Raw genomic sequence first — 27951 nt, 5'->3', positions numbered from 1 at the left:
ATAAAGAAGTTATTTCTGCCTCTGTTTCAAGAGTAAAGATATTTGGGAAGATAGGTTAGCTACATGCTAAAAGATCAGGAGAAAGGAGAGGCCACATCATTTGAGTCTGGTGAAACACAGCAGAAGGCAGAGAACAGGCTGTTATGCACCACAGAATGGCTGTGAGAAACCTCCTGAACTCCAAGTAATTTCTGGTATCCCACTGTGTCCTTTATCATAAGCAAGTCTGTTTGCCACGCCGTGGTGAGGGGTGCGGATGGTAGAGAGAGTTCTGAAAGATTGGCTTTGCTGAACTGCTGTGTCTTGCTGCTGCTTTTTGGCTTCAGAGTTTTGTAACCTCACAAGAGCTGTGATTGATTTGCCGGTGTCCTGGGTATTGCTAGCAATCCTGCCAGCCCTTGGTTTACTCCAGCAGTGTTCAGAAGAGTAGGCAATTCATGCACCGTTAGATTGGTTTTCATTAACTTGCAAATCTCTCTCTCGTTTCCAGTTGTCATCATCTAAATGGATTCTAGTGAAATTTCGGGGTCTCTGGACCCCCTGTCTCTGCCTGACAAACCACTTATTGGTGATCTTCCTGCTGACATGGAGTTTGGGGAGGATCTCCTGGGCTCCCAGACGGCTTCAACCCAGGAAGCTTCAGTTCTTCGGCCCCCAGACTGGGATCAGTCCAAGCAAATGACTGTAGACGGGGACTTGGGCCTTCAGGAGGAAGGAGACAGCCTGTCTGAACAAAACAAATCAAATGACCTCAGTCTAGATAAACCCAGTACTGTGTTGGACGTCCTGGAGAAACCTGATGTGTTAGGTGACTTGGATGGAACTGCTGGCTCGGTGGAGCTAAATAAATCAGAGGATCTGGATGAGCTGTGTAAGACACAGCCTTCCCAGGATGGGGAGGGTGGGATGGGGGACTCCTCTGCCATCTCTAAAGAAGCCCTTGTTCCAGAAACACAGAAAGAAAGAGAAAATGCACCAAAAACTAATTCTGGGGACCTAAAGGAAGATGGTGCTGCTGCTATTCCTGCACTGTCTGATGAAAACGGCCCTGAATCACCGCCACAGCCTGCTCCTGACTCTGGAGACCTCAGCAGTGCCCCAGCCACAGAAGAAACCACAGCACAACCCTCGAGTCCGCCGTTAGCCCCTCCACAACTCAGCCTTAAACAGCCAAAAAAGACGAGGTTGAAGGCACCAAGGAAAAGCTCACCTGTGCAGAGGGAAGGACTGCCGGGGGACGCAGAGGTGGAGCTGAGCCCAGACAGCAGTATGGCAGCTCTGCCCTCTGAACCCGCACAGGAAAAGAAAGCAGAGGAATGGAATGATGATGAGAACAACTCACTGAGAGAAAGCACTGGACTGAGGGCAGAGGATGCCGCATTACCAGCAGGTAGGTTGTTGTTTCTGCAGGACTTGGCTTCCTCTTGCTCAGAAGGCTGCTAGACTGCACTCCTCTGAAGGTGGAGAGTGTTCTGAGCTCCAGCTTTTCCTGTCTTCCTTTACCTTGGAAATCAGTGATGTTACAGATGGACTAAATATGGGAGCAGTGTCTCACTTATCTGGATTAATGTTCTGGAAGCTGTTCTTTTGGTGTGCACAAGCTCTCACTCTGATTTTCATAGCTTTAACTTTGATTTTTAGTGCTTGTGTTAGCTAGGAGTTTCTCTGATAAAGCTGCTGCTGCACATCTTTCTCCTCATCCTTGGAGTCTTCTTTGGAGATGAGGATTTCCAGTAGGTGAAGTCCCACTGTCCAAGCTGGCCATCCTCAGGATGTGTTCAGTCCCCACAGTCATGCAGTTGGAGGCAGCTGCCCAGCCTTCTGCATGCAGGAAGGTCTCTCCTGTAAGGACTTCTCCCAGACCACATGTATTTATCTGTACCTACAAGTGGTGGTTTTAGGAGCTTTACTCTGTCTAAACACCACCAGAATAGCTGGCTCTGTCTGAGGTTATATATGTAGACTGACCCAAAGGGCTGCTGCATTTGAACCACATCAGTTCTCTTCTGTTGGACAAAAGCAAGATATCAGATTAAAGTTTCTTCTGTGCTTCTGTTGCAGAAGGCCTGTCTCGGAAGGGGAGTGTGCCCCAAACTGAGAAGGTGAGGAGAATACAGTCAAGTACGTATGCTGTGGGAACACTGAGGGTGGCTGACTGTTGCCAGTCTCATTGAGAGACACTGGCTGTCTCATCAGCCCTGTGGGAGGGAGTTTACATGTCTGCAGTGAGGGAGTGATCCCTATGTACTGCCACTGTGCTGTACATGTGGCTTCAGTGTATCTGTCCCTGCCACCCCTAGATGGAACATAATTCCCATGAGGCTGCTTTCCCCTCTCTCCCCCACGTGGCCAATTCTTGTTGGATATCTATGGAGTTTTGCCCCTTTTCAGCCTAGTTAGTGGGAATTTAAAGCTCAGAAATAGAAACTGCACACTGATCTGGGATATTTATCCATTGTTGTCCTGGCAAATGGTTAGTCTAAAAATTTCCTGAATCTCTTCTAGGAGAAAAGAAGTGAACGAGCCAGAAGATCAGAAAGTGCCAGGCCTGAAACTGTGAACTCTGCTGAAAGCAGTGAGTAATCAGCATCGGCCACCACCCTTGTTCAGCCCTAGAACAGGACCTGAACCCAGTGCAAACAGGCAGTTTGTTTTGTGAACAGGGAGTAAGGACCTTGGAGCTTTCATTTAGATGTTCCTGTTACATAGTTCAGGTTCCTTCACCCCTAGAGTTTCCATTTCAGGACACTTGCCTTACTTTCTCAGGGTAAGGGAGCGGAGAGTTGCAGTATTTTTGCAGTGGTTTATAGACAATAAGCATCAACTAATAATAGGGTGAAACTCCGGGGATGTTCCCAGGAAACCCATCGTCCATTTCCTCAGTCAGAACATTTCTTCCTTCCCCTCTATGCTATCAGGCTGTCTGAATGAAGGTTGCATTTTGGGGGCTTACCTGTAAAAATACAAGAAATCTCTGTCCTCTGTTATGTCGAGTGTTGCACTGATATTTTCTTACATTTTACTGTTGGTCAGTCGTTGTCTGTTTGTGCTGGAGAAGTGGCTGGTGATCCAGCTTGTTCCCTTTAATGTTTACTGGTTCTTATAGGGCTTTCTGTTGTAATGTTTACACTTCAGGCATCTGCTCCACCTTATGACTTTTCCTAGAGAGGAACTTAAGACCAATTTGCTTAAGGACCTTCCAACTCATCTCCAATTCCAGCAGAGTATCTTTTCAGGGTCTCTTTATCATTCTGCTTAGGAAGGTACAAAGCATAAACCAACTGCAGAAAGATGACCCCAGAAAGCCCCAGCATGCTTCCAATGTCACAACTCTGTCGTAGTTCTTAACGGAGAATCTCTTTGCTGTTTTGCAGTTCCGGTCTCTGATGAAGATTCTGATGCAATGGTGGATGATCCCAACGATGAGGATTTTGTTCCTTTCCGTACCCGCCGCTCGACTCGCATGTCGTTGCGCACTCAGATAGCTCAGAGAGCTGCCCGTTCTGTCGCTAAGATGACGTGTGCCAACTGCCGGACCCCGCTGCAGAAGGGCCAGACTGCCTACCAACGGAAAGGACTCCCTCAGCTCTTTTGCTCCAGCTCCTGTCTCACCACCTTCTCAAGAAGACCACATGGCAAGAAGATATGCACCTTCTGTAAAAAGTGTGTGATCTTTCCCCTCTCCTCAATGATTCTGTGCTTGTGACCCAGTGCATTTTCCCCACAACCCCGTGACTCCCATGTTTCCTTTGTCACCCACGTCACTCTTCCTCTGCCAGCTGTCACCCCATGTCTTCATGCATCCTCTCCTCCCTCCACTCCCTTTACGTTACTCATTGTCTCTCCCTACTTAGCTTAATTCCCTTTATCCCTGTCTGCAAAACAAACTCTTGCATGTTTCAGGCACCACCCCTCTGGGCTGGGACAGAGGCTCATGTGGGACAATTCCTGTCACTCCCTTGGGATAACAGAAATTTCCTTCACTGCAGTTTGCTTAGTGGCAGGACTGGTGTGTTCTTGTGCTAACAAATCTCCTTTTGATCCCCAGGGAGATCTGGAATACCAGGGATTCTGTGGTTGCCCAAATTGGTTCAGGTGGTTCTTTCCATGAGTTCTGCACCTCCGTCTGCCTCTCCCTCTATGAGGCCCAGCAACAGAGACCAGCACCTCAGTTTGCAGACCCCTCAGACACCATCCGTTGCAGTGTCTGCCATAAACCTGGTGAGGTAAGCAAATCTCTTGTCTTTCTCTTGTCCTGGATCTGGTTATTGTGACCTCCAGCCCTTGGCCCTACTGGTACTGCGCATTTGCTGGGTTCTCCCATGGTGTGAAGCCTTAGTTCCAGAACTGCCTTGGACTCAGTCCCACATTTTTCCTTCTTACTGTGAGGCAGCTCTTATTCCCAGAAATAAGGCTTCTGCTTCTCCCCACCCTGCAGATCGTTGCTTTCTGCCACTCCACCTTCCCAGTTGCTCTGCTGGCTTTTGGCTGGAAGCCAGCCTGAGTCCCCAGCAGTTCCCAGTACGGCACTTGTCAGAGTTTTAGTGTAACAGCCTATTCTCCCAGGGGTTGTGGTAGCAGGGTGCATATGTGGGAGAGAGGCCCACAGTGTTCTGTGAGAGTGACAGCAGTATTGTTTCTGCAGGTCCAGCATGAGGTCAGCAATGGGAATGTAGTTCACCGCATTTGCAGTGACGCCTGCTTCACCAAGTTCCGAGCCACCAAGGGGCTGAAAACCAACTGTTGTGACTACTGTGGACTTTATATATACAATAAGGGCATGCCCGTGGAGTACCTCTTCCATGAAGGCCAGCAAAAGCGCTTTTGCAACTCTAGCTGTCTCAACAGTTACAAGAAGGTGTGTGGAGTCAGCTGCTGGGGGTTGCAGGAAAGGGGGCTCCTCTTTGGACACTCAACTCCTTTCTTCAGTTTGGCACAGAACGCTTTATGCAGTAGCAGGCAGCTTGAACCTCCTTGGCCTTCTATTGCTGACAAAATATCTTAAGAGACTGCTGTGAAGAAACTTTGAAGCAGAACTTAGTTATACTGGTTGGGGCCATCTTGGACCCAAGCACAGGTCAAACTCTTGGACACAGCTGGACAGGGCAGTTCCATAGGTAAATGCAGTTAGCATGAGATGGCGTCTTTTGGATGCCTCTCCAGAGCTTAGTTGTATCTGTAGCCTGAGTAAACTTCATTTAATTGTCCTGATGGGACTTCCAAGCCTTTTATTCCTTCCAGAGAAGTGAGAAGAAGGGGTGCCAAAGGCAGGTTTTTTGACTACAACCTGAGCCTGCAGACTGTGAGCCTGGCTCCTCACATCAGGTCTTTCCTGCAGGAGAGCTGCTCTGTGGTGGATGCAGTAGTGGGATGGAGTATGAGGATAGGACCTCATGGTCTGTGTAGGGCTCCCTGATAGCTCTGTTCTGCTCTGTGTTTGCAGAAGAACACCCGAGTCTACCCTTGCATGTGGTGCAAGACGCTGTGCAAAAACTTTGACATGCTGCCCAATGTGGATCGCAGTGGCAAGATGGGACTGTTCTGCTCCATTTGCTGCACTACCTCCCACAAAGTGAAGCAGTCGGGCTTGGTTGGTAAGGACCCTCATACAAGGGTTTAGTCACTTCTCTACTCAACTCCTGTCTTTGTACTTTTTCTTACTTGTGAATGAGACTGGAAAGAAGGTGGGAAGGTGTCTGGGGAGGAGTCCAGGGTGATAAATGAGAGAGATGTGGAGAGAGAGGTACTCATTGCAATGTGTAGCCATTGTAGTGCTGAGGGATAGTGTCTGTTGCTGTTCTTAAGAATGCAGGAGGCAGTTGTAATACCGCACTGTGCTGGCATTGTCCTTCCCATTATATCGATTACCACTGTGTTCAGGAGTGGGTATGGTCTCTGATGACTGATGGAAGTATTGCAAGCTGTTTTTGTCCAAATTTTCATATAGCCAGTATCATTTATTTGAACCAGTCTGCTTTCTATCCATGTTTAACATTTCTGTCCTAGCAGAATCTGGTGCTCTTAGTTTCCTGGTGTTCTTGTCCCTTCGTTTTTTGTAATAGCTTGACTGAGGATGAGTGAGTAGATTGCATGCCATCCTCAGAATCTAGACCCATGTCCTGTGCTGCTGCCCTCACCAATTCCTATCTGTTTCATCAGGTCCCCCTAGACCCTGCAGCTTCTGCAGAAAGAGTTTATCTGAACCCTGCTATTACAACAAGACAGACCGGGTTGTCTACCAATTCTGCAGCCCCAGCTGCTGGACCAAATTCCAGGTACTGAAAAATCCTTCATGCTGGGCTGGGCCCTAGAGCTCTTGCCTCTTTTCACACATAGCAGAGGCTGCAGCTTCTTTAGGCTCCTCAGGGAGTGTCTATAAGAAAATCTCTACTGGAGCACAGGCATTCCAATGACTGCAGTTGCTTAACTTCTTGGTCTTGGCCCCACCTTCCCATCACTTCATTTGGAGTAAGACTGGCTGTAATTCTATTCAGTCTATCAGGTTATGCCACGTAGGAATACAGCACAGAGCTGCATTGCATGAGTAGTTTGGAACACAGTGGCCTTACAAGTGTGCTGCAAGTAAGCTAGCAAAGCACCGTGGACACCTGCTAGAATGGAAAGAGGCAGAGCTACTCTCTGAGCCAGGGATCACCAAGAAACAGAAGTCTTCTAGGTCATGTTGTCTGAAAACTTACATCCAGCAGACTTGGATACCTCATGTCTAATAGTCCTTAAAGGCCTGGCTGATGATGTTGAGTTTTCTGGTGTTGAATTTGAGTATACATTAAATGTTCATAGTATTCAAAGGCAACTGGAAGAATATTTGTTTTGTACAGTTGCCAAAGAACAAAGCAACAGCCAGGAAGACCTGGGAAACTTAGGCCAGGATATGTCTTGGGCAACTGAGAAAACTTAGAGAATCTAGAGAAGGAAAGTTATTTTCTGGCAGTTGCAGTGTCTGTTTGTCTGTTTGTTATTGTTTTCTTTTTCTATTCTTTTTTTTTTTTTATCATGGGGTAATAGTTTGCTAAGGTCACGTGTTGTGTGGATAGAGGGTAGCTGACATGTCTTTACAGTTGTAGACTTCACAAAACGTTGGAGTTATTGCCATGTAAAATCAGCATTGTAACATGACATTAAAGCCACGCGTAACCTGGATTAGGATTCATCTTACTGACAGACCTCAGAACACACTTGATAAAGAAAAAACGCTGAAAGGAGTGCTTCAGGATGGCTTCTCTGGGATCAGTATTTAAGCCCAAGGAGTCAAACATCTTCATTAGTCATCTGGAAATAAAGTCAAAGTAAGCGTACTAAAATTTTGCAGATGAAACAAAAACTGGTGAAGTGTTAAGTGATGCTGAGGTCAGGGCAGTCATACACAGCAAAGCAATTGAATTCCTTGGCAAGGTTGGTTCCTCCTAATGGGCACTTACAGTTCAGTGCAAGATCAGCCTTACTCGGGTAGTGCTAGAATGTGAGTCCTGGAAAGTAAGGATTTAGAGAAAAACCTCTTGATTGCATCACATTGGCCATTAAGCATGAGTGCCTCAGTTTACAGCTACGAAAAGAAGGATTTGGTTATTGTAAAAACAAGCAGAAAAGCAGGAAGTGAGCAGTTAGGGGGCTAGGAAACAAAAGATCTACCTAAAATACTGCACAGGTAGGAAGGATATTCATCCAATGCCCAAGTTGTTATTAATGTTGAAGAAAAATAGGAAGTATGCTGAAGAAAAGCTGCAAAATTGCACAGAGCCTCAAAAAAAAAAAAAAAAATGGCACTGACAGACCACCTTATCTGAGATCATTACAATGAAAACCTGGAAGATGACTTTATTAATGAAGATATCCCTGTGGACAAGACACCAAGTATTAAATGGCTCTTTAATCTAGCAGAAGGGATGAGAATGGCTGCTTGAATTCTGAAGTTACATTACCCTGAAAATGGAAACCAGGCTTCAAGATCTTTCAGAGAAAGTCTCAGAAGAGGCAGCGGAGCCACCATCTGCTCCAGTGCAGAGGGGTGGGAGCCTGAAAATGCCTTCTGGAGAAGAACTGGACCCAGTACGTTGGAAGCAAAGTGGAATTACTCAAGAATCTGCTCTCCAGGAGCTTGAGATGTGATCTGATGGACTGACTGTGAGTCACTGACGGTGGCAGCCAGCGCAGGTCTGAGCAGGGGCAGATGGCCTGCTGTGGTCAGTGGAGCAGACAGGACAACTGGTGGCAGTGCAGAACGGGTGCTTGCTGCCCTCTGTGTGCCCCTCTCTCCATGAGCTGTCTTTGTCTTCTACAGCACACCAGCCCGGAAGGTGGGATCCACCTGAACTGCCATTACTGCCACAATCTTTTCACCGGGAAGCCAGAGATCCTAGACTGGCAGGTGAGGACTTTCCCCAGGGGAATGTGGAGGCTGAGGTCAACCCCCGCGAGGACCACAGAGCTCTTCCTCTCCCTGCTCAAAGGAGAGTCCTTTCTGAGCCATTGCTCTGAATGCCTTGGCTACAGAGACATGCCTGGAGATGTGCCTGAATGCTGCTCTGCTGATGTTCAGCAGCATGTCAGAAGGGTGGGAGGAGACCTCCTCTGCCAAACCCTGCCAGGGGAGCTGGGGACTTGTCTCAGACCCGTAGTCTTGCTTCCCTGGGAAGCATGGGGACTTTCTGCCAGCCTGCCTGACCTGGTGGTGGTCTTTTTGGCAGGACAAGATGTATCAGTTCTGCTGCAAGGATTGCTGTGAGGACTTCAAGCGGCTACGTGGGGTAGTGTCTCAGTGTGAGCACTGCAAGCAGGAGAAGCTGCTGCATGAGAAGATCCGCTTCTCAGGGGTGGAGAAGAACTTCTGCAGCGAAGGTACTTGGGGAAGGCACGGGAGAGGCAGAGCCCCCATGCCAGCCCTTGCTGGGGGAGGAGAAGAGAGCATGGAGTGAAACAGAGGGGAGACTGTCTAGCCAGGCCCTGGGGCGAGAGCCTCACCATGCAGTGAAGGGAGGACTGTCAGTGGGGATGGCTTGCTGTCCAGCCAGGCCCTAGGGCAAGATCTTTACCGTTCATTGTGTCCTTGGGGAGGGCTTTCTCACAGCTTTTCTCTCTCTGGGGGCTGGGGAGACAGCAGGTGGCAGCTCCGCTCCTCCTGTCATCATGCACTTCTACGCTCTTGCGTCTGGGCTGGCCTGACCTGGCCTTGCCCTGCCTGCTGGGTTCCTGCACACAGGAGGTTGGAGTCAGACTCTTCCTAGAAGCATGGAGGTGAGAGATGGCAAGTCCCCATGAGGTCCCATCTTATCCCAGCCCCAGGGGCCAGTGCTGGATTGTTCCCTACAGTGTGTTGCGTGTGCTCTGTTGTCTCCGCAGACCTGGATTCTGGTCATGTTTGGGTCAGGGAGGCCCCCAGTTCATCCTGGGAAGGTTTCACTCCTATTGTTTCTCCGCAGGGTGTGTGCTTCTTTACAAACAGGATTTCACCAAGAACCTGGGCCTGTGCTGCATCACCTGCACCTACTGTTCTCAGACCTGCCAGCGGGCGGTCACCGAGCAGCTGGAGGGCAGCACCTGGGACTTCTGTAGTGAAGACTGCAAAAGCAAATACTTGCTCTGGTACTTCAAGGTCAGTATTGGCACTGGCAGCTTGTGCTAAGTGCTGTGGTGGGCACGGCACCCAGATAAGTGGGCATTGCACTGAGGAAGCTCGCACTGCTGGAGTCTGGCTGGCACTGCTGCGGAGAACCTGGCACTGCTGGAGTCCTGCCTGGCAATGACGGGACACTGCTACGGGGAAGCTCACGTAGCTGGAGTCCCCAGCTGATCCTGCCAGAGCACTGCACTGAGGAAGCTCACAGTGCTGGATCCGCGGCTAGTGCTGCAGTGAGAAGTTCGCACCGCTGGAGACCCCGGCTGGCACTGGCAGGGCACTGCTGTGGGGAAGCTCACAGCACCTTGCCATGTGCACCTTTCACTGGAGAGTTGTGTTGCACTCGGAGGGGGTGTGGTTAGTTACTCGTTGTTTCTCTCCTGCTGATGCGGGCTTTAGGCAGCTCGGTGCCATGCCTGCAAGCGTCAGGGGAAGCTGCTGGAAACCATCCACTGGCGAGGGCAAATCAAACACTTCTGCAACCAGCAGTGTCTGCTGCGATTTTACAATCAACAGAACCAGCCCAACCTGGACACGCAGAAGGGGCCCGAGAGCCTGCTGAACAGTGAGTAGGAGGGAGGGAGGGGACCTGCATAGCTCAGTCTGAGAGACACAGGGAAGACTGAACAGCAAGGGGTGGAAGCTTCCTGCCTGGGACTGGATGAGACGCTAGGGAACAATCCTGCACTGGCCCTTGGGGGGGAAAGGACGGAGTGGGACCTAATGGGGCTTCTCCATCTCTAACGTCTATGGTTCTATGACACACAGGGCCCAGACGGGAGGAGCCGGTGCCAGCGTGCTGCCTGTAGCTCACACTCTTAGCGAGGATACTCAGGGATTTAATGGGCGATTCCATCCTCATGTTGCCAGCGGAGAGCTCGATATGCAGGGTTAGGGGACAGCGTGGCTTGGCATGATAATCCACCTGCAGCCCCACACCACCTCCGAGCTGTGACCTTCTCAGATCTCATAAACTAATCAGGATTGGGCCAGGTCAGTGCTTGGATGGGAAGCATTCAAGGAAAACACAGGGTGCTGCAGGAAGTGGTGCTGGTGATGCTGTAGGTGGGCTCTCCTCAGCCAGAGCTGAACCTAGACCGATCTTGAGGGAGCGCAGAGCCGCTGGAGGCACTCTGTCTTGTGAAGTTAGATTGGAGTCCTACCAAAAGGTTGCTGCAGCTTTGGGGAATTGCCAACCCCGTGTCCCGGATAACCCCATTTTGCATCCGCGAAGTTCCAGCTGGAGAGGAGATTTTCACTGCCTGTTGCCTCACTTCCTATCGTTAACTTGAGCCAATTGCTCACAGAAGATTGCAAAGTGCTTTGGGGTCCCTCAGGATGGAAGGTGCTCATAGTAACAGTGACAAGACTTCACATGGCCCTTGGACACTTGTGTAGTTTAATTCTGCTTGGTCTTTCAGAGGCCATGATCTTCTGGGTAATCTGTTTGATCTAGTTAACAAAATGCCTGCAGTTTGTGACGTGACTTCCTTCAATTCATCAGGCTTCAACTGATACCAGTATTGCAGGCTAAGGGCTTTGCAGCCCCTTGGGATTTCACGAGGTGTAAAACCCTGACTAGGGTGCACTGAGAAGGGGAAACCAGGAGGAGGACCTTCCCTTGAGAGACCTCATTCCCCATCTTCAGGCTCTTCTTGAGGCCTCTCTTCTGACAGCAGTTGGCAAATCGCAAGATGAGGGAAACCCTGGATGTCAGAACTGCTTCGAGAGCAAAGCAGAGCTGCTCTGCCAGAAGCAGACAGTTCCCCCAGCCAGGGGAGTCCCAACCTGTCTTCCAGGAGCCGTGCTCTGTAAAGCACCGTGTGAGGTGACAGCTCAAGTGGCAACACACTGAGATGACCTGGACAAAAAACTGTTGGTTTCAGCTGGCACTGGGGTGTCCAGAGAAAGACTGCTTGATGGGGCACTGTCCTGCTGCCCCAGTGGAGGAAGAGGCATTGAGCTTACCATCTTTCGTAGCTCACCGTGTGATTTTACAGCCTTAGCCTTGCTGTTTGATTTGTTCTCTGCTTTCAAGGCATCTTGCCCATGAGGCATCAGTAACACTGCTGTGGGAACGCAGGCACAGCAAGCAAGCCACTGCCTGCCAAGGGAAGCATCTAGTTCATGCCATTTGGCCCTTGCCTCTTGGAGACATGGACCACAAGACTCTTAAGTACCCTCTCCACCTCCACCAACTGCCAGGACCTGACCACCACCCTCCATCATGTCTCTGGAGGCCCCCAGGAACTTTGCTGTTTAGCACTTGGTGCATTGCCCTTCCCCATACTGCCTTTCTGTGCGCTTGTGAGGCAGAGGACTCGGGGCAAGCAAGGAAATGCCCTTTGGTAGCAGTGAGTGCTCGGCTGAGCACAATCTCCAGGCTTGGTAAAAGCCAAAGTGCAAGTGCTGCTGGTGGCACTGAGTCTTCCATGTTCTTGTATGCCTGTCCTCTGCCAGCTGTGGGAAAGGTGTGGACAGCTTTGTCCTGGGACTGTGGTGTACTGGTCAGTTTGCACTGGAAGGCACTGGTGCTGGAGCCAGAGCTGCTATGTGCTTACACAGAGCTTTCCAGCCCAGCGGGCTGTGCAGGGTGTTTCAGGAGGAGCAGCTTGTTAGTGCTGGTGAGGAACAGCTTCTGCCTGGTCCGGCCAGGGTCTTCTGTGCACCTGGCAGCAGTGTTGCAAGCTTGCAAGGGACTGCTTGGATTTTAGGCCCATCCTGGGCATTGCTGCTGACCGCTTGCTTTTTTTTTTGCAGCCAGTGGTTGCCTAAAACCATTAATTCCAGCAGCTTCTGTCTGCCCGGTGATCCTCAGGGAGCTTGCTAACAAAAAGAGTGGCCACTCCTTTGCTCAGAACAGTGTGTGTGTAACAAGTGATTGAGGAGCTCCTGCCACAGAACTGTGCCCAGAGGCTTCCAAAGGAAACTGGTTCTGTATAGGGCCATCTAGCTGCAGAGGAGAGAGGGCTAGAAGTCATGCTTGGTGCAGTTTATGCCTTGGCAGCCCCTTGCTGGTGTTCTGAGAGTGAAGACTAAGCCACAGCTTTCTTGAGGGCCTAGACATGCAGCGTGTGGAGCTTTGTGGTGGGAGGATTTTCTTGTTTCCCATAGACCTAAATCTTCGGCCTGTGGGACATTGACCTTTGCTTTGATTGTGCTATAGCAAAGACTCTGCTTTTACTCTACTCCGCAGCTTGTCTTTCTCCATCCAAGCCATCCATGTCTCTCACCTAAACTTGCTGCCCTTCCACTTTGGGTGGGTCATGGGGAACTCTTGGACCTACTGAGATGGTTGCACATCCTGTGGCTGAATGCCTAGCTGTAGGCTGGAGAGCTTCCTTGAATGGGAACTTAGCTGTGCCCTCTGTGGCAGTCACCAAACGGGTTTTGCTGCACCTCTATTTGCTGAAGAGCAAAGCTCCTGGGATTCTTGGAAGCTGCACAGCTGCAAATGTCTGTGTGTTGGTCCTTGCGGAGTCTGGTTCTTTCCTGGGGGCCGATCTGTAGGAGGTACAAGTGGAGCTGCTGCTCCATGTGGGTGCTCTGACCTCCTGCTTTTCTTGCAGGTGTTTCCTTCACACACGGCCCATGGTGGGTCAGTGCTGTAGAAGGCAGCTCTTTTTCTCAGCCACACGGGTAACCAGGGTTCACGGGAGGCTTGGATGAAGGTGCTCTTTTAGCTCAGCAGCCTTTGAGATGGGTGTGGGTGCTCTGCAAAGCAGGTGAGCTGGAATTATCATCTCAGCAAGGATGCTAATGTCACCATCTGAGAGTAGTGTCTGCCACACACGCTTCTTATCTGCGGCAATCCCTTCTCTTTTGCACCTCTAATGCTGGGCAAAGCTGTCTCTGTACTTTCTGGGATACCTTGTAACACTGCTATTAGCTCTGTCACCTTCTTCCCAGGGATCTCGAAGCACTTTGCCAAGATACTATAGCAGGGAGATGGAGGCACAGGGAGGGGCCATGGCTCGGTACAGCAAGCCGGTAGGCAGAGCTGGGAATAGAGCCCTGGCATCCTCTCTCTAGAAGGGGCTGGGATTTCTCCTGACCTGCTGTGATTGGGATGGGGTGGACCAGAAGGGAACACAAATTGACAAGGCAATGACTTGATTGTGGAGTTGTAGCGTTTTCAAAGGTGCTAGGGCTAGAGATTTTTGGAATGACTGACTGTTCCTGGAGTGGCCAGGAGCAGTTTCTGGGGAGCCTGTCACTGCCCTCTGGCCTGTGGCTGCTGCCACCTCCAGTCCCAGCAGTGGGACCTGTTAGCCGAGGAGCTCTTGATCTAAGAGGCATTGCTTTCTCTTACAGGTCAATCTTCAGAAACAAAACCACCTGCTTCTTCCCATCAGAAGGCAGAGACTAACATGGTAAGGTCTGCTGGAGATAGGAATTTGCTAGATAGCACGAGGGGGCTGTCCTCACTCAGATCTGCATTTGTCTGTGGAGATCTAATTCTCCTGTTACAACTGTGTTTTAATGGTAGTGGCCTGGGCAGTGGGATCTGATATGAGCTTCTGGGCAGGGCAACATCAGCACATCTCCTGAGAGGGAGATGGGTGACCATTGCCCAGGAGTGAAGCATGGACACCAGAGCAGTCTGTTGCTGTAGTGCTGGCTCCACTTTGCACAGTGCTCAGGCATAGTCACTGTCCCACTGCACTCCCTGCTGCTCACCAGTGCCAAACTTCCTGATGACTGTAGAGATCCCATGTGGGTTTGTTCCCTGCCACCGTCAGCTTAGCAGCCCATTGGCCAGATGTAAGTCTGGGAGCATGTACATGTGTGCTGTGGGCTGCCAGGTTCCAGGAGGCTTTAGCAATGGTTGAAAAGAGATAGTGATGCTTTCAGTGGACACCAACCTCCTGCTTTCTGCATTTCCTCAGTTGTCTTCAAAGACCTCCTCAGCCCACATGTCTCCAGCCGCGCCGCCTCCCCCACCCCCTCCAGTTCCAGCCACCCCTCGGAAGAACAAAGCTGCCATGTGCAAACCACTGATGCAGAACCGGGGTGTTTCCTGCAAAGTAGAAATGAAGTCCAAAGGATGTCAGACAGGTAGGACAGTAAGACACAACTAACTGCAGGGTTAAAGGGGCATTTCGGAAAGGAAGATAGCATGTCTCTACTCCAGACTGGATATGAATCCAGCTTGAAACACTCTATAGAACTGCTGAATGTTTGGCATCATGCTGAGGGAGTGTCAGGGGTGTGCGAGGCATGCACAGCCTTGGATGGAGGTAGAGTCCATTTCCATGAGCAACAAAAGGAGCACTGCAGCATGAGTCTACCTCTCTTACAGTACATGAGGCAGTTCTTTTCCTTTAGAGATCTTTAGCTTGCCTGAGGAGCTGTCTGTCCAGCAGGTTCCACTGTGAAGCTGTCATTGTGTGCATGTATGTCTCTAGCATATACAAAGTAACTAGATGTCTCAGTAGGACCACATAAGAGCAGGGCTTGCACCTCTTGCTGAGGCAAGCCTCTCCTGCTGCAGGGCTGTCTGGCTTGCCGCTGCTTCAGCTCTGCCTGTAAGTCAGATGCTGATGTCTGGAAGGGCTGTGGTGCTGGTTGGCTGTGTGGGCATGGCTGTGCATAGCTAGGCTGGGTGGAGGAGCTGCTGGGAGCAAGCTCACTGATGTACTTTTGCTCTTGTCAGAGGCTGACTGGAAGCCCCAGGTGATTGTGTTGCCAATCCCAGTCCCGATCTTCGTGCCTGTGCCTATGCATATGTACTGCCAGAAAGTACCTGTGCCTTTCTCCATGCCTGTCCCGGTAAGCGACACACTTCACCTGCTTGTGTTCTCTGTCTCAGTCCTGCCTTGCTGTAGTTTTCCTGCTTCTCTCTCCTCTTCTGCTGCCTCTGCTTATACAGCAGTTGGCTGAACCAGAACCCTGTGTGGGCACTGCACGTGTCTGATCTCTGCCTGGTGTGCTGCTGTCAACAGGTGCCTGTGCCAATGTTTCTACCCACCACACTGGAGAGCGCGGATAAGATTGTGGAGACAATTGAGGAGCTGAAGGTGAAGATCCCCTCCAATCCTCTAGAGGCTGACATCCTGGCCATGGCAGAGATGATTGCAGAGGCTGAGGAACTGGACAAAGCCTCCTCGGACCTGTGCGGTAGGTTCTGCCATGGCTCGGACTGACCTGATGGCTGGCATTGCCAAGGTTTACCTGCTCCTGAAACCAGAACATCTGCCCAGATTGCAGCTCCTCCAAAGCCTTTGAGAAGGAGCGGAGTAGAGCAAGCCCTCAGCTGCTGCTGAGGAAGTAGCAGGAGAGGAGAGCTGCAGCAAGGAGCAGTGTCTTCCACTGTCTGCTTTGGGGGTGGCAGTCTTGGCACACGTTCACTAATTTATTCACATGGCTGTTCAGGCTCTTAACTAAAGTAGCTCCCCAACCAGAAGACTAGCAGTCCTGACCTCACAGATCTTTTTAGCAGGGGGCTGCGTTCCTCAAGTGACTGGGGCTGTGTCTGGGTGAGGACAGAGGTCTTGTTTCTTGCTGTGCAGGGAGAGCTGGGCAGCGCAGTTGTGGGGCTGATTTGAGCACAGGACTGTGCCCTAGGGAGCCAGACTTCATTTTCCAGCTATCACAAGGAAAAGAGACAAAACAGTTTTTTGAAAGTTATGTTTCTGATCTGCTTTTGCATTGCAGACCTGGTGAGTAACCAGAGCGCAGAGGGTCTCCTGGAGGACTGTGATCTGTTTGGACCGGCAAGGGACGATGTGTTGGCTATGGCTGTCAAGATGGCAAACGTCCTCGATGAGCCAGGCCAGGACCTGGAGGCTGACTTCCCTAAGAGTAAGAGCTAGGTGAAGCAGGCATGTGGGGCTGCTCATGCTGCAGCAGGGTCCTCCTGCTGCCCTCAGCCCACCTTTGCCAGCAGCATTAAGACCTGTGTGAACTTACCTCCCCATGCCCTCTGACTGACCCTGCTTGAGGCCAGGAGCTGAGGGTCTTGCAGATGACTGCTCGCAGCAGGGGTGAGACCACCACTTTTGAACAAGTCTGTGTTTTTTGACTAACCAACCTCCCAAGGACATAGGTCTGCAGGAAAGGGAGAATGAGAAGCTGATTCTAACAGCACAAAGTGTAGGGCAAAGGTGATAGTGTGCTTACAGATAATGATTCCAGAGGATCCAGCGAAGCCCAAGAGAGCCCTGGACAGTGCATGATGTTTTGGGAAATGGCAGAATTGCTGTGTGTGTTTGTCAGAGGGCAGAAGGTTGGGAAGAAGGAACAGACACGCACAGCAGTGCTGAGGCAGTATAGTAGCAGCGGAGAATTGGGGTACTTGTGCCAGACTGTCCACTGCTGGCCTGGAATGAAGGCATGAAAGATGTTCCAGATGTTTTAAAAACATTTTGGGTTCTGGTTAGCCTGAGAAATTTTGCAACTCTGGTAGGTGATAGTGTTTCCTTTGTTGGGCTGTGGCTAAATGTTTGTGCCAGATAGAAGTGGTGGGTATGAGGTTTTTAGCTGCATGTTCCCTCTACAGGTGGCTGTAAGAACCAGACCAGAGTGGCAACTTGTCTTAGACACCTGCCTGTTTTCTCTGCTGGGGACAGGATGAGGTGTCTCAGCTTATCTCTTATTCCTGTGTTTCAGACCCTCTATACATCAACCCCAGTGTGGATTTCCTCTTTGACTGTGGGCTGGTGGGCCCTGAAGATGTGTCCACAGAGCAAGAGCTGCCTCGTGCTGTCCGAAAGGTGAGCTCTTAGTAGGTACTGCCTGCTCAAAGCCTTGTGGATTTGGAGTGGGAGTTGCCATCTGGGACATCATCTGAGGTGAGGTGTGCTGGGGAGGTTGTACTCCCTCCCTTCAGGGCATACCTGGCCTGTGGGCCACTCTCTGAATGGAAATATGTTCCTGTTACTATAAAGCAGCCCTGAATGCAACATGCCATGTGAGAGCTGGCCTCTTCCCTGCATATGGTTCTCATAACTAATGGGTCTTGTTAACTTGACTGTCAGCAGAAGGATGCCTGCTGGCATTGGCGCAGGCACGCTGGGAGGGAACTAGCTGCCAGCAGGTCTGAGGATCAGCTGGGAAACTTGCATCTGTCCCAGGTACATGCCTAATCTCACAGTACACCTCTCTGCAGGGACAGAAGCGTCTGGTGCTCTCTGAAAGCTGTTCCCGAGACTCAATGAGCAGTCAGCCCAGCTGCACAGCACTGAACTACTCCTATGGTGTGAATGCCTGGAAGTCCTGGGTGCAAGCCAAATATGCAGGGGGAGAGACCAGCAAGGGAGAGGAGCTGCGCTTTGGCCGTAAGTGTCCTGTCTGTATGGGGCAGAGTGGCAGGCACCTCCCAGCAGCTGGGTCCCAGCCCATCGAGGTGCTTCTCACCTTGCAGGATATTGTCTGAGGCTGCAGTGTTTGTTTCCACAGCCAAGCCCATTAGGATCAAAGAAGACATCCTGGCCTGTACAGCAGCTGAACTCAACTATGGCCTGGCTCAGTTTGTCAAGGAAATAACGCGGCCCAATGGAGAGCGCTATGAACCAGACAGCATCTATTACCTTTGCCTTGGCATCCAGCAGGTGAGGGAAGGCTTCTTGTCCTCACTTCCTTCACAGCCAGACCTGGGGGTCACATCTGATGAGGGAAAGTTCTTACCCTTTATTTTGCCTTCTGGAGACCTATGACAGCAATATACCTGGTTCAGTTTTTGTTCCCAAGCCCAGTGGGAGGTGACAGGCATTCCCCATCCTTGTACCCAAGGAGCACGTCCTAGAGGAAGACTGAGTGAAGTATCCAAATTCAGTCTCAGTCCCTTCTCGTTCATCAACTCTGCTTTGTGATGCTGTGCAGTTTCTCACAGCTTTCAGGAATGGATGCTTATAGCTAAGCATCTGCTCTGCAACTCTGCCTGTGCAGTCCTGAGCTCTGTGTGTGTCCTGGGCTTTATGGGAAGGGTTTGCATTCCAGGTACTGCTGTCTCTCTTGACTGTGTGTTCTGTTCTTTCTAGTACCTGCTTGAGAACAATCGTATGGTGAATATATTTACAGACCTTTACTACCTGACCTTCGTGCAGGAGCTGAACAAGTCCCTGAGTGGCTGGCAACCCACAGTCTTACCAAACAGTACGTGTCTCCATATTACCTTGACTTATCACACACATTACCCATTTATTCTTCTTGCCTTGGATCCTCCAGTCTGTTTGCGTTCCTCCAGCCTCAGTTTTCTTTCTTGGCACAGGCAGTCCTGTTCCACTGCATTTTAGGGTCATCCTGACCCATAATGACAGCAGAGCCAACCTGGTTTATGCCTCAGCAACTTTGTTTCCCAGAGTCAGGCTGACTGGGAACAGAGTGTGGCTCCTTTGTTTCTTGGACCACTAACCTTTACAGTAGTAAATTTCAGTGGTGTCTGAACCCTTTGGGAAAGAAGATACCAAACCAGCAGGTGTGGTGGCCCATGTCTTTCCCTTCCCAGTCTGTTGGAAAGCCCTGCACACTGTTATGAATGTTGGCCATGGTTGCTGTCATGCTGCCTTGTGAACAGACTGCCTTAGAGCTTTGCAGAGGCTTTCCATGATGACACAATCTGGACTTCCTTCCCTGCAGTGTTTTGTAAACAGGTAGTTGCTGTAGCCTCTCTTCTGCATGATGGCTGTTCCAGGCAGAGGCCTTTGGCTCCAGACCTGTGTTTCTAGGGAGGAGCTGGCTTTTCTATTATCTCACATAGTGGGGTGGAGCACTGACCTGGAGTGCTCCTTCATGGCCATTTGTAGGGATGAGCTGTTAGGATTTATTGGGATTCTGGGCTGAGATTTGCCTGTGCTATGAAATGGGCAGGGTTAGGGTCCACCAATAGCTCTGGAGGAGGAACCTCGTGGGAAAGCAGGCATTGTGAAGTGTCAGCACCGAGTTGAACTTGGATGGGAAGGGATTGCTCCAGGCCCACGTTCTTCAGATGCGTGGGGCTGGCTCCCAGCTACTGCTGGCAGGCACATTGTTCTAGTTCCCTCCTGAAAGAACACGAGGCCACTGTGGGTGTTGACCTGGTTCTTCCTCTGTATTACAGACACAGTCTTCTCACGTGTCGAGGAGGAGCACCTCTGGGAGTGCAAGCAGCTGGGCGTTTACTCACCCTTTGTGCTCCTTAACACCCTTATGTTCTTCAACACTAAGTTCTTTGGGCTGCAGACAGCGGAGGAGCACATGCAGCTCTCCTTCACCAACGTAGTACGGCAGTCTCGCAAGTGCACCACAGCCCGTGGCGTCACGAAGATGGTGAGCATCCGCTACTGTGCTCCTGCCAAGCAGAAGAAAGTCCGAGGTAGGGTCTGACAGAACATCTCTTTGTCCCTCTCCCTGCCTTCTCCGTCATGTCCCAGCTGTGATCCTACTCTATCCCCCCCTTTGCAGATGGTAGCACTGGAAAGAGGAAGCGTGAGGAGGAGACGCCAATGTTGGAGCAGCGGGAGAACAAGATGAACCCGCTTCGATGCCCTGTCAAGTTCTACGAGTTTTATCTCTCTAAATGGTGAGGCTTTTCTGGATCAGAGGCTTGTGTTGTTTTGGGGACACCTCTCAGTTTCAGGAGACCCAGTGGAGTAGCTGCTGCTCTCTGCATATTCTTCCATGAGCGTTAAGCCTTGACCAGGGTCTATACTGCTTGTAGGCTGTGATTGAGAGAACACTTGTCTCTGTCTGCTTTCATTCCTTATTTCTTGAAAGACATGGAGGGGTATGTGGCACATTGGTTAGGGAGCTTACTTTGGAGTGAGGACTACAGTGCACAGCCTTGTCTTGCCCAGAAGATGAGAGACTTAAGCCCTCCTTGATAATCGAGAGGGCAAGCCAGGCTTTCTGAGCCCCTGCTATTGATGTCCTAGGTCTCACTTTCCTTTCTCCTTACAGTCCTGAGAGCATGCGGAACCGCAGCGACATCTTTTACCTGCAGCCTGAGAGGTCGTGCATCGCCGAGTCCCCGCTTTGGTATTCGGTCATCCCCATGGACAGGAGCATGCTGGAAAGCATGCTGAACCGCATCCTGGTGGTGAGGGAGATCTACGAGGAGCACAGCCGGCTCAGCAGCGTGGAGGATGATATGGACTAAGCACAAGGTGCTGCTGGGCTCGTTCTGCTCCAGCCTTGGACACCTCATCTCCGTGACTCCTGTTTTGGGGGCCATGCAGCACACCGTGGGGCCGGGACTGCAGCAATGCTGTCCCCACATTGTTACTGAACTCAAGACATCTCATCCTGCTCGTAACAGGCCTTTCTTACCTACGTGGCGCCTGCGCTCAGCCCTGCCCCATGCCAGGTGGGCCATCTTCCCTGGGGCCAGCCCCTGCAGCACAGAGGTGGCAAAGCCACCAGAGTGGTGGCCCCTTTTCCTCCCCATCCTCCCACTCCCCAGGGCTGCAGCCCCTACCCCCAACTCTGACACTAACCCCTTCTCCCTCTGCCCTGAGGCAGGAACCGCACAATATGGCAGAGTGCTGCCTGGGACCAGCAGGCTCTGAGGCTTTTAAATTCCCCCTTCCCTTGGCATCAGCTCACAGAAGCTGCACGTGGCACGGCAGGAACGGTAGCTCTGCTGCAGTGGGACAGTGTTTTCAGGGCAGTGGGGAAGGACCACCGGAAGAGTGTGAGCTGTTGGATAGGGGAAGAGTTGTTTCCAGAGGTGGGGGTTGGCCAGGGTTGGCTGATGGGAGCAGATGAAGTTGGCGCTGGAACGTGGGGTCAGAGGCCCAGCTGGGCCATCTCCCTCAATTTTGTCAATGTTTTCTGAGTTGGCAGAAAACTGACTGACACGGGTCTGTGCCAGTGCTGCCCTTCCCTCCCCACTGTCCCTATTCCTGGTGTAGCCCCCTCCGCAGGGCGAGGTGCCACCAGCATTGCAAGCTGGCTGGGGTGCTGGTGGCAGTGGTGGGTCCCTCTGCTCCTGCTCTAGGCTCAGGCAGCCACTGGCAGAAGTGAGGGGATCTGCTTGGCCTCTTCTCCCTTCCAAAGTTGCAGGGCCCTAGTGCCCAGAGGAGGCTGGGCTCCTGCTGTGCTGTTCCCTGCTGCCTCCTACCCCTCCTCGTGTTCTGGTTGGTTTTCCTGAGCTGTACATGGGTCTCAGCACTGTTTGTTGAGCCTGTATATATTGTTCTGGGCCTTGGCCTGGGGCCCTCTGTTCTGTGTCCATGTGGAGAGTGAGCCACTCACCAGTCTTGTTGTAGTGATAACAGGGCGTTAGGACTAACCCTGTGTCTCTGGAAACCATTCATTTCAAATAAAGTTGCAGAAAGTTGCTGGCTGCCCCTGCTTTCCCCAGGCAGGGGGTGGGCACTGGCATGCAGCCCCTTGCTCAACCCCAGCCCCAAGCCAGGAGCTTGCCTGTGGGGCTGGGACCTTCCCTTTCCTGGGCTTGGCCTCTCCCAAAGGTGCTGCATGGCTCTGCTGGGCACAAGGGCCCTTGTCCCCTTAGCAGCGGGTGATCCCAGCTCAGCATGTCCCTGCAGCCAGATCAGGGCCCTGGGGGAGGAGAGCAGGACGAGCTGCCTCCATGCATCTCCTCTCTATCCCTCCCTTGCTGTGCTGCCTGTGCTCTGTCCTGTCTGCTCCCCACCCCCAGAACTGCAGCCCAGCATGGTGGTGGCCCTTCCCCAGCCTTTGGGGTCATGCATGAGATGGATGTTCAGGCAGCAATGCCACAGCGCCCGTGGGCAGAGCAGGAGTCAAGTGAGGTGCAGTGGATGTTTATTTGCTTCTCAGGGCTGATGGTTGGGGTAGTGGGGTTTGCCTCTGCCCCAGCTTGGTCCTGCTGCTCCTGGGCCATGCTCAGCTCTCATGCTGGCCGTGGGGTCTGTGCCACGGGCCTGCCAGGTCCTGGAGATGGGAACCACAACTGTGGCCACCACGGCACAGCACGGCAGCCCACGCATCATCCATCCCCAAGCATCCTGGCAGGCACCAGCTGCGTTCACACTGCCAGGTCTGCTGCTCGCACTTTCCCACGGGACACACTGTCTGCCCCCAGCCACACACCAGCCTTCCCCAGAGGTGCCAGGTGTGGTCTGCTGGCATCCATGGGGTTGCCACCACCAGGCAAGGTGAAGCGGGCACTGTGGGACCCCACAATGCCACCAGGGCCAGGCAGGATGCGGGATCTGGGACCTGGCCGCTGCCGGCATTTGGTGAGGCCCAGGTGGTAAATCTCCACCAGGTTGAGCAGCAGAGACACGCAGGCCACCCCCAGCATGAAGAGGATGAAGATGGTCTTCTCGGTGGGCCGGGAGATGTAGCAGTTGACGGTGTTGGGGCAGGGCCAGCGGCTGCAGGTGTAGAGGGGCTTCAGCTCAAGCCCATACAAGGCGTACTGCCCTGCTATGAAGCCCATCTCGAAGAGAGCCTTGAAGACAACGCTGCAGACGTACGTCCTCAGGATGGCCCCACGCATGTGGACCCGGCCCTGAGTGTCCCGTGCTGGGATCCGGGGCTTTCCCTGCTGCCGCCGGGCCCCGCCGCCGCCCCGCGCTGCCGCCTGCTGCTGCGCCTTCTCCTCCAGGTGCACCAGGTGCAGGATGTGGCCTAGGTACACCAGGCTGGGGGTGGAGACGAAGATGATCTGCAGGACCCAGAAGCGCAGGTGGGAGATGGGGAAGGTGCTGTCATAGCAGGCGTTCTGGCAGCCGGGCTGCTGCGTGTCGCAGGAGAAGCCGGCCAGCTCATCACCCCACACCCGTTCTGCAGCTGCCCCCAGTACCAGGATGCGGAAAACAAAGAGGACGGTGAGCCAAACCTTCCCCACCACCGTGGAGTGCTCCTGGGCGTTCTCCAGCAGCCGCCCCAGCAGGCTCCAGTCCCCCATGGTGCTGCAAGACAGCCACGTTCCAGACACACGGACACGTGCCCAACCTCAGCCCCCATCCCCAGGGTGGGCATGCAGGGACCTGCACTGGGGCTGCCCCCACTTCGTGCACCCCAAACCCCCTAACCCGGTGTGGGGAGCTTCCAGCAGGAGCAGCCCCAGCAGTGGGGTGGGCATGGCTGCTGTGGGGACACCGCCTGCACGGGGACCCCTCACCGTTGTGGGTATGTGGGTGCTCCCACGCTGTCACCAGAGAGGTGTGGGATGCTCCAAGGCCGCTTCCCCAGCGATCACAGTGCAGACAGGTCTACCCGGTTCCGTCTGTCTGTCTGTCTTTCCGTCCGTCCACCCGATGGTGGGCAGAGGGTTAGCGGGTCGTGATGCAGCTGCAGGCTCCATTGGCTTTTTTTTTGTGATTGGCAGATGAAGCAGCCACTGGGGGAAAATTTTCCCCTCTATTTTTGGTCTGGGCACTTTTCTAAATATACTGTGGGGCTGCAGGGGCTGGTGCTCAATGCCACCAGAGGGTCACCGCTCCTGCACGCGTGCTGCTGGGACACTGTGACTGCAACCACAACTGCACCTGGGGACCGTAGCCCCGGGTATGGGGCTGGGCAGCCCTGCTCATGGGGCAGTGGTAGCCTGGGTGCACCCAGAACTGTTCCTCTCTGCTCAGGGATAGGCACCCCATGCTGGCACCGCATCCCCACCCGGAGCACGAAGCAGGGAGGCAGCACCTGAGAATGGACATTTAATGGCCCGAGCACGCAGCGGCAGCCCTGCCCTCCCCATCCCCGCTGTCCAGGAGGGTCGGCACTGGGCGTGCATCACACAATACGAGGGCAGCGTGTGCCCTCCCCAGGGCTGTGGGGCGGTGTGGGGCTCAACACGCAGAGCAGCGGTCTCCCTTCTCCTGCAGGCTGGGGTTGCGGCGCAGCATGTCCTTGAGGGATCCGTCCTGCTCCGTCAGCAGCTGGTTGATCTCGTTCTGCTTGTACTCAGAGGAAAGCTTGTGGCCATAGAAGGAGCTTTTCCCCGAGGAAGGGTTGGAGTTGTGACGGCTGCGGCGCGCACAGGCCCGCACCACCAGGTAAACCAACTCGGCCATGTTGAGCACGATGCAGACGCTGGAGGTGACCAGCATGAAGACGGTGAAGATGGTCTTCTCGGTGGGCCGCGAGACGAAGCAATCCACGGTGTTGGGGCAGGGATAAGCCTCGCACTTAACCAGCCGCACCATCTGGTAGCCGGGGTAAATCATGTAGAAGAGGTACATGAAGACGGCCTCGAAGAGCAGCCTGAAGACCACGCTGCAGACGTACGTCCACCACAGCGATCCCGCGATGCGCATCTTGTGCTTCTTCACCTCCTCCAGGTGCTTGGCGTCCCCGTGGCCCGTCATCAGCAGCAGCTTCTTCTCCTGATGCTGCTGGTAGGCCACGTGCATGGCCACGAGCAGGGCCGGCGTGGTGACCAGGATGAGCTGCAGGGCCCACAGGCGGATGTGCGAGATGGGGAAGAAGTGGTCGTAGCAGACGCTGTTGCAGCCCGGCTGCTGCGTGTTGCAGGTGAAGGCGGACTTCTCGTCCCCCCAGACGCTCTCGGCTGCCACCACCAGCACCATGATCCTGAAGATGAAGATGACGGAGAGCCAGATGCGCCCGATGGCGGTGGAGTGGCGGTTCACCCCGCTCAGCACCGCGTAGAGGCCGGCCCAGTTCATGGCTCCTCACGCCTGGCAGGGAGCAACGAGAGGCGGCGTTAGGAGAGGGACGGTCCCCAGCTGAGAGCCACCGTGGTGGTGGGGACACGGGAGCAAACGGCCACCGCAGAGCTGTGGGTGGTGGGCAGGATAGATAGACAGCGGGATGGATGGACAGACAGCATGACAGCAGAACAGACAGACGGCAGGACAGGAGCTGCTGACACAGCTCGGGGCAGCACTCTGCCCCACAGCTCTGCTGTCCCCCTGCCCCCAACCCAGCCCTGTAGCAAAAGGTCAAAGGGCTCCTAGTGTGCAGCCGGGAGCTGCTGCAGGGCCTCTCTGCCTCCCCCCATGCGGGAACAGAGCTGACCCTTCTGTCCCAGGGTGGCTCAGTGCCATCCTCCTGCCCTCCTCCCCACCCCAGGTACTGCAGAGGGTGGGAATGACGTTCCCAGACGTGCACCCACACCCAGCACTGAGCTCTGCCCACTCCCTGCACTGCCCCACAACAATCCTAGAGTGGAGCTGGGGATCCCCAGCCCGGGCGGTGCAGCCCTGCAGTACCACCCTCCTCCTGCCCCATCCCTGCCCTGCGGGGCCCCAGCACGGAGCAGCACCGGGGGCTGCTCTGCACCCAGACACAGGGCTGGGAGCCGCCCCAGCGCATACCTGGCAGTGAGGAAGAGTCCTGCTGAGCTGCCCCCAAAGGCCCCTCTAAGGTCTCATGTCTCCCGCAGCAGAGCTCTGCTCCGCCTGCCCTCGTCTCTGTCCACCACTGCCCTGCACTGGAAGTCATATGCTGCTTTATAAACTATTTGCATACAATGGGACCTTTATGGGCTCCTGAACAACACACTTTAGCATTCAGATCCAACGCCCCGACTTCCGCCCACCCCGGCCAAACAAAGTCCCTGTGTGCTGCGTCCCCGCTCCCACCGCGCCCCGCGCCCAGCACGGATGTGGACCCTCCGCCGCCACCGGGGGGGGCTCCGGGTCGGCAGCCACCTGGGTACGGCGGGCGGGACGTGGCAGTGGGGACGGTCACCTCCCCGAGCAGCGAGCACGGAGTGCAGCCACGTGCTGGGAACGCGGGGCTGAATCGAGCCGCGTCTCCGTGCGGCAGCGATGGCACCGCGGGGCCGGGAATGGTGCCATCCGTGCCTTCCCGTGCACAGAGAAGAGGGGTCCCCGTATCTTGCCACCAGCCCCGGGCACGGAGCGGCACGCGTGGCACGGCTCCAGCTCAGGGCCAGGCACGGACGTGGCACGGTGGGGAGGAAGGCGGGGACAGCGCGGCGATGCCCTCCGTGTGCCAGCCCCCAGCCCCGCAGTCCCCGATGCGAACGCTCGGATCGGGCGCCGACCAAACCGCGCAGCGCGTTGCCCTTCCTGCGGCCGACCCCGTGTCCCCCCGCGGTACCCACCTCACCGACGGGACGGCCGAAGCTCTCGGTCCCGCACACCTCCCGACGCAGCGGTCGAAGCTGCACTCCGGACTTTATACCGCCCCGTCGCCGCCCACCCCTCCCAAACCGCTCCGCTGCTCCTTTCCAGCGCCGCAGGTGTGTCCCGTTCCCCTCGCCGTGCCTTGGGGTCAACGCACCGCCCCACGGCCCGTCCCATCTTATCGTTCCCTTCGCGGGCCGTGAGCTGCCGGGCGGGGGACACGCGGCCCCGCACACCCCCACGGAGCGGCTCCGGGCGTCGTTGGTCGATCCCGACACCCAAATTTAATGGGAAAAAGTGCAGAGGGGAAAAACAAACAGCCTCTGTCAACCATTAACTGGCGGAGCGGCCGCTCCAAGGTCCCGTCGAGGAGATGGGAAACGCCGAAGGGGCCGGAGGGGCACTGGGGTGGGAGCAACGCGGGGCTGCGGGGCCCGAGATGGGGCTGAGGGCGGGGAGGGGCGGCCGTCCCCCATAAGGGGCTGAGTCAGCGCTGCCCCCAGCACCGAACGGTGCAGGGAGGCGGAACTGCGGCGGCAGAGGGCGCTGCGGGGCCGGGATGGGTCGGAATGGAAATGGAGATGGGATAGAGATAGGGATAGGGATAGGGATAGGGATAGGGATAGGGATAGGGATAGGGATAGGGATAGGGATAGGGATAGGGATAGGGATAGGGATAGGGATGGGGATGGGGATGGGGATGGGGATGGGGATGGGGATGGGGATGGGGATGGGGATGGGGATGGGGATGGGGTGGGGTGGAGACAGGAATGGGAATGAGGGTGAGGATGGGAATGGGGATGGGGATATAGATGCGGATGGGAATGGGATGGGGATGGAATTGAATGAAGTGAGAATTAGAATAATAATGAGGATGGGGTGGGGATGGGAATGAGGATGGGGATGGGGATGGAATGAGGTGAGGATTAGAGTAGGAATGCAGATGGGATGGGGATGAAGATAAAGATGGGAATAGGGATGGAGGTGGAGGTGGGGGTGAGGCTTGGAGTGGGGGTGGAGAACTGCAAGCAGTGACCCCAGGACGGAGTGTGTCAAGCGGGGATGTGTTGGTGTCATCAGCAGCTGCTGCCCTTTGTACAGCAGCAAAAACATTGTGCAAAGCCCTCGTGCAGGGACAGGCTGTACTCCGAGGGCAGGACCGGCCCTTGGCCGCCGGGAGCAGACGTGGGCTCACGGGTGGTGACGCCAATCCGGAGGTTGGCAGCACGGTGGTGATGTGTGAGGCTGTGGGGACGGGAGAGGCGTTGTGCTGGGATGGCATCCGGCTGCAGGACCGGGCTGACGCCGTGCTGCAGCCGTGGGGTCAGAGTGTCACAGAGGGAATCT

At 54.0% G+C, this 27951-nt stretch overlaps 3 protein-coding genes across 7 annotated transcripts in view; 1 reads left to right on the top strand and 2 right to left on the bottom strand.

Moving 5' to 3' along the window:
- Positions 1-22046, top strand: part of ZMYM3 (zinc finger MYM-type containing 3) — a 30202-nt gene extending 8156 nt beyond the window's left edge. For 3 of the 4 annotated variants that reach the window (XM_090150424.1, XM_031594146.2, XM_090150423.1), the window contains exons 2-25: positions 491-1390; positions 2062-2102; positions 2506-2575; positions 3375-3663; positions 4049-4226; positions 4646-4858; positions 5444-5594; positions 6160-6275; positions 8300-8386; positions 8706-8856; positions 9438-9610; positions 10034-10199; positions 13949-14007; positions 14524-14692; positions 15291-15406; positions 15580-15754; positions 16292-16438; positions 17246-17349; positions 17745-17913; positions 18035-18186; positions 18616-18730; positions 19674-19928; positions 20018-20135; positions 20513-22046. In XM_090150424.1, coding sequence (XP_090006550.1) covers positions 505-1390; positions 2062-2102; positions 2506-2575; positions 3375-3663; positions 4049-4226; positions 4646-4858; positions 5444-5594; positions 6160-6275; positions 8300-8386; positions 8706-8856; positions 9438-9610; positions 10034-10199; positions 13949-14007; positions 14524-14692; positions 15291-15406; positions 15580-15754; positions 16292-16438; positions 17246-17349; positions 17745-17913; positions 18035-18186; positions 18616-18730; positions 19674-19928; positions 20018-20135; positions 20513-20711 — 4299 coding nt within the window. In that variant the 5' untranslated portion in view covers positions 491-504 and the 3' untranslated portion in view covers positions 20712-22046. The remainder of the gene's footprint in view (positions 1-490; positions 1391-2061; positions 2103-2505; positions 2576-3374; positions 3664-4048; positions 4227-4645; positions 4859-5443; positions 5595-6159; positions 6276-8299; positions 8387-8705; positions 8857-9437; positions 9611-10033; positions 10200-13948; positions 14008-14523; positions 14693-15290; positions 15407-15579; positions 15755-16291; positions 16439-17245; positions 17350-17744; positions 17914-18034; positions 18187-18615; positions 18731-19673; positions 19929-20017; positions 20136-20512) is intronic. The other variant, XM_031594147.2, reaches the window with a different exon arrangement.
- Positions 22047-22325: 279 nt separating this feature from the next.
- On the bottom strand, positions 22326-24036 carry LOC116229590 (gap junction alpha-3 protein-like). Its single transcript, XM_031594148.2, has one exon. It carries the CDS (start codon positions 23451-23453, stop codon positions 22566-22568), a length of 888 nt encoding a protein of 295 aa, XP_031450008.2. The 5' UTR covers positions 23454-24036; the 3' UTR covers positions 22326-22565.
- Positions 24037-24191: 155 nt separating this feature from the next.
- On the bottom strand, positions 24192-26904 carry GJB1 (gap junction protein beta 1). Of its 2 annotated transcripts, XM_090150426.1 has the most exons (3): positions 26583-26904; positions 25828-25943; positions 24192-25188 (listed from the first exon to the last, which is right to left on the bottom strand). In XM_090150426.1, exon 3 carries the CDS (start codon positions 25174-25176, stop codon positions 24337-24339), a length of 840 nt encoding a protein of 279 aa, XP_090006552.1. In that variant the 5' UTR covers positions 25177-25188; positions 25828-25943; positions 26583-26904; the 3' UTR covers positions 24192-24336. The 2 variants fall into 2 exon arrangements, with proteins under 2 accessions (XP_090006552.1, XP_031450009.1); XM_031594149.2 differs by lacking the exon at positions 25828-25943 and having other exon boundaries at positions 26583-26901.
- Between the last annotated feature and the right edge of the window lie 1047 nt (positions 26905-27951).

The sequence above is a fragment of the Phasianus colchicus genome, chromosome 14 (genome assembly GCF_987193195.1).
Source record: "Phasianus colchicus chromosome 14, bPhaCol1.hap1.1, whole genome shotgun sequence".
NCBI classification, from domain to species: domain Eukaryota; kingdom Metazoa; phylum Chordata; class Aves; order Galliformes; family Phasianidae; genus Phasianus; species Phasianus colchicus.
This window is presented reverse-complemented; position numbering and strand designations above follow the sequence as displayed.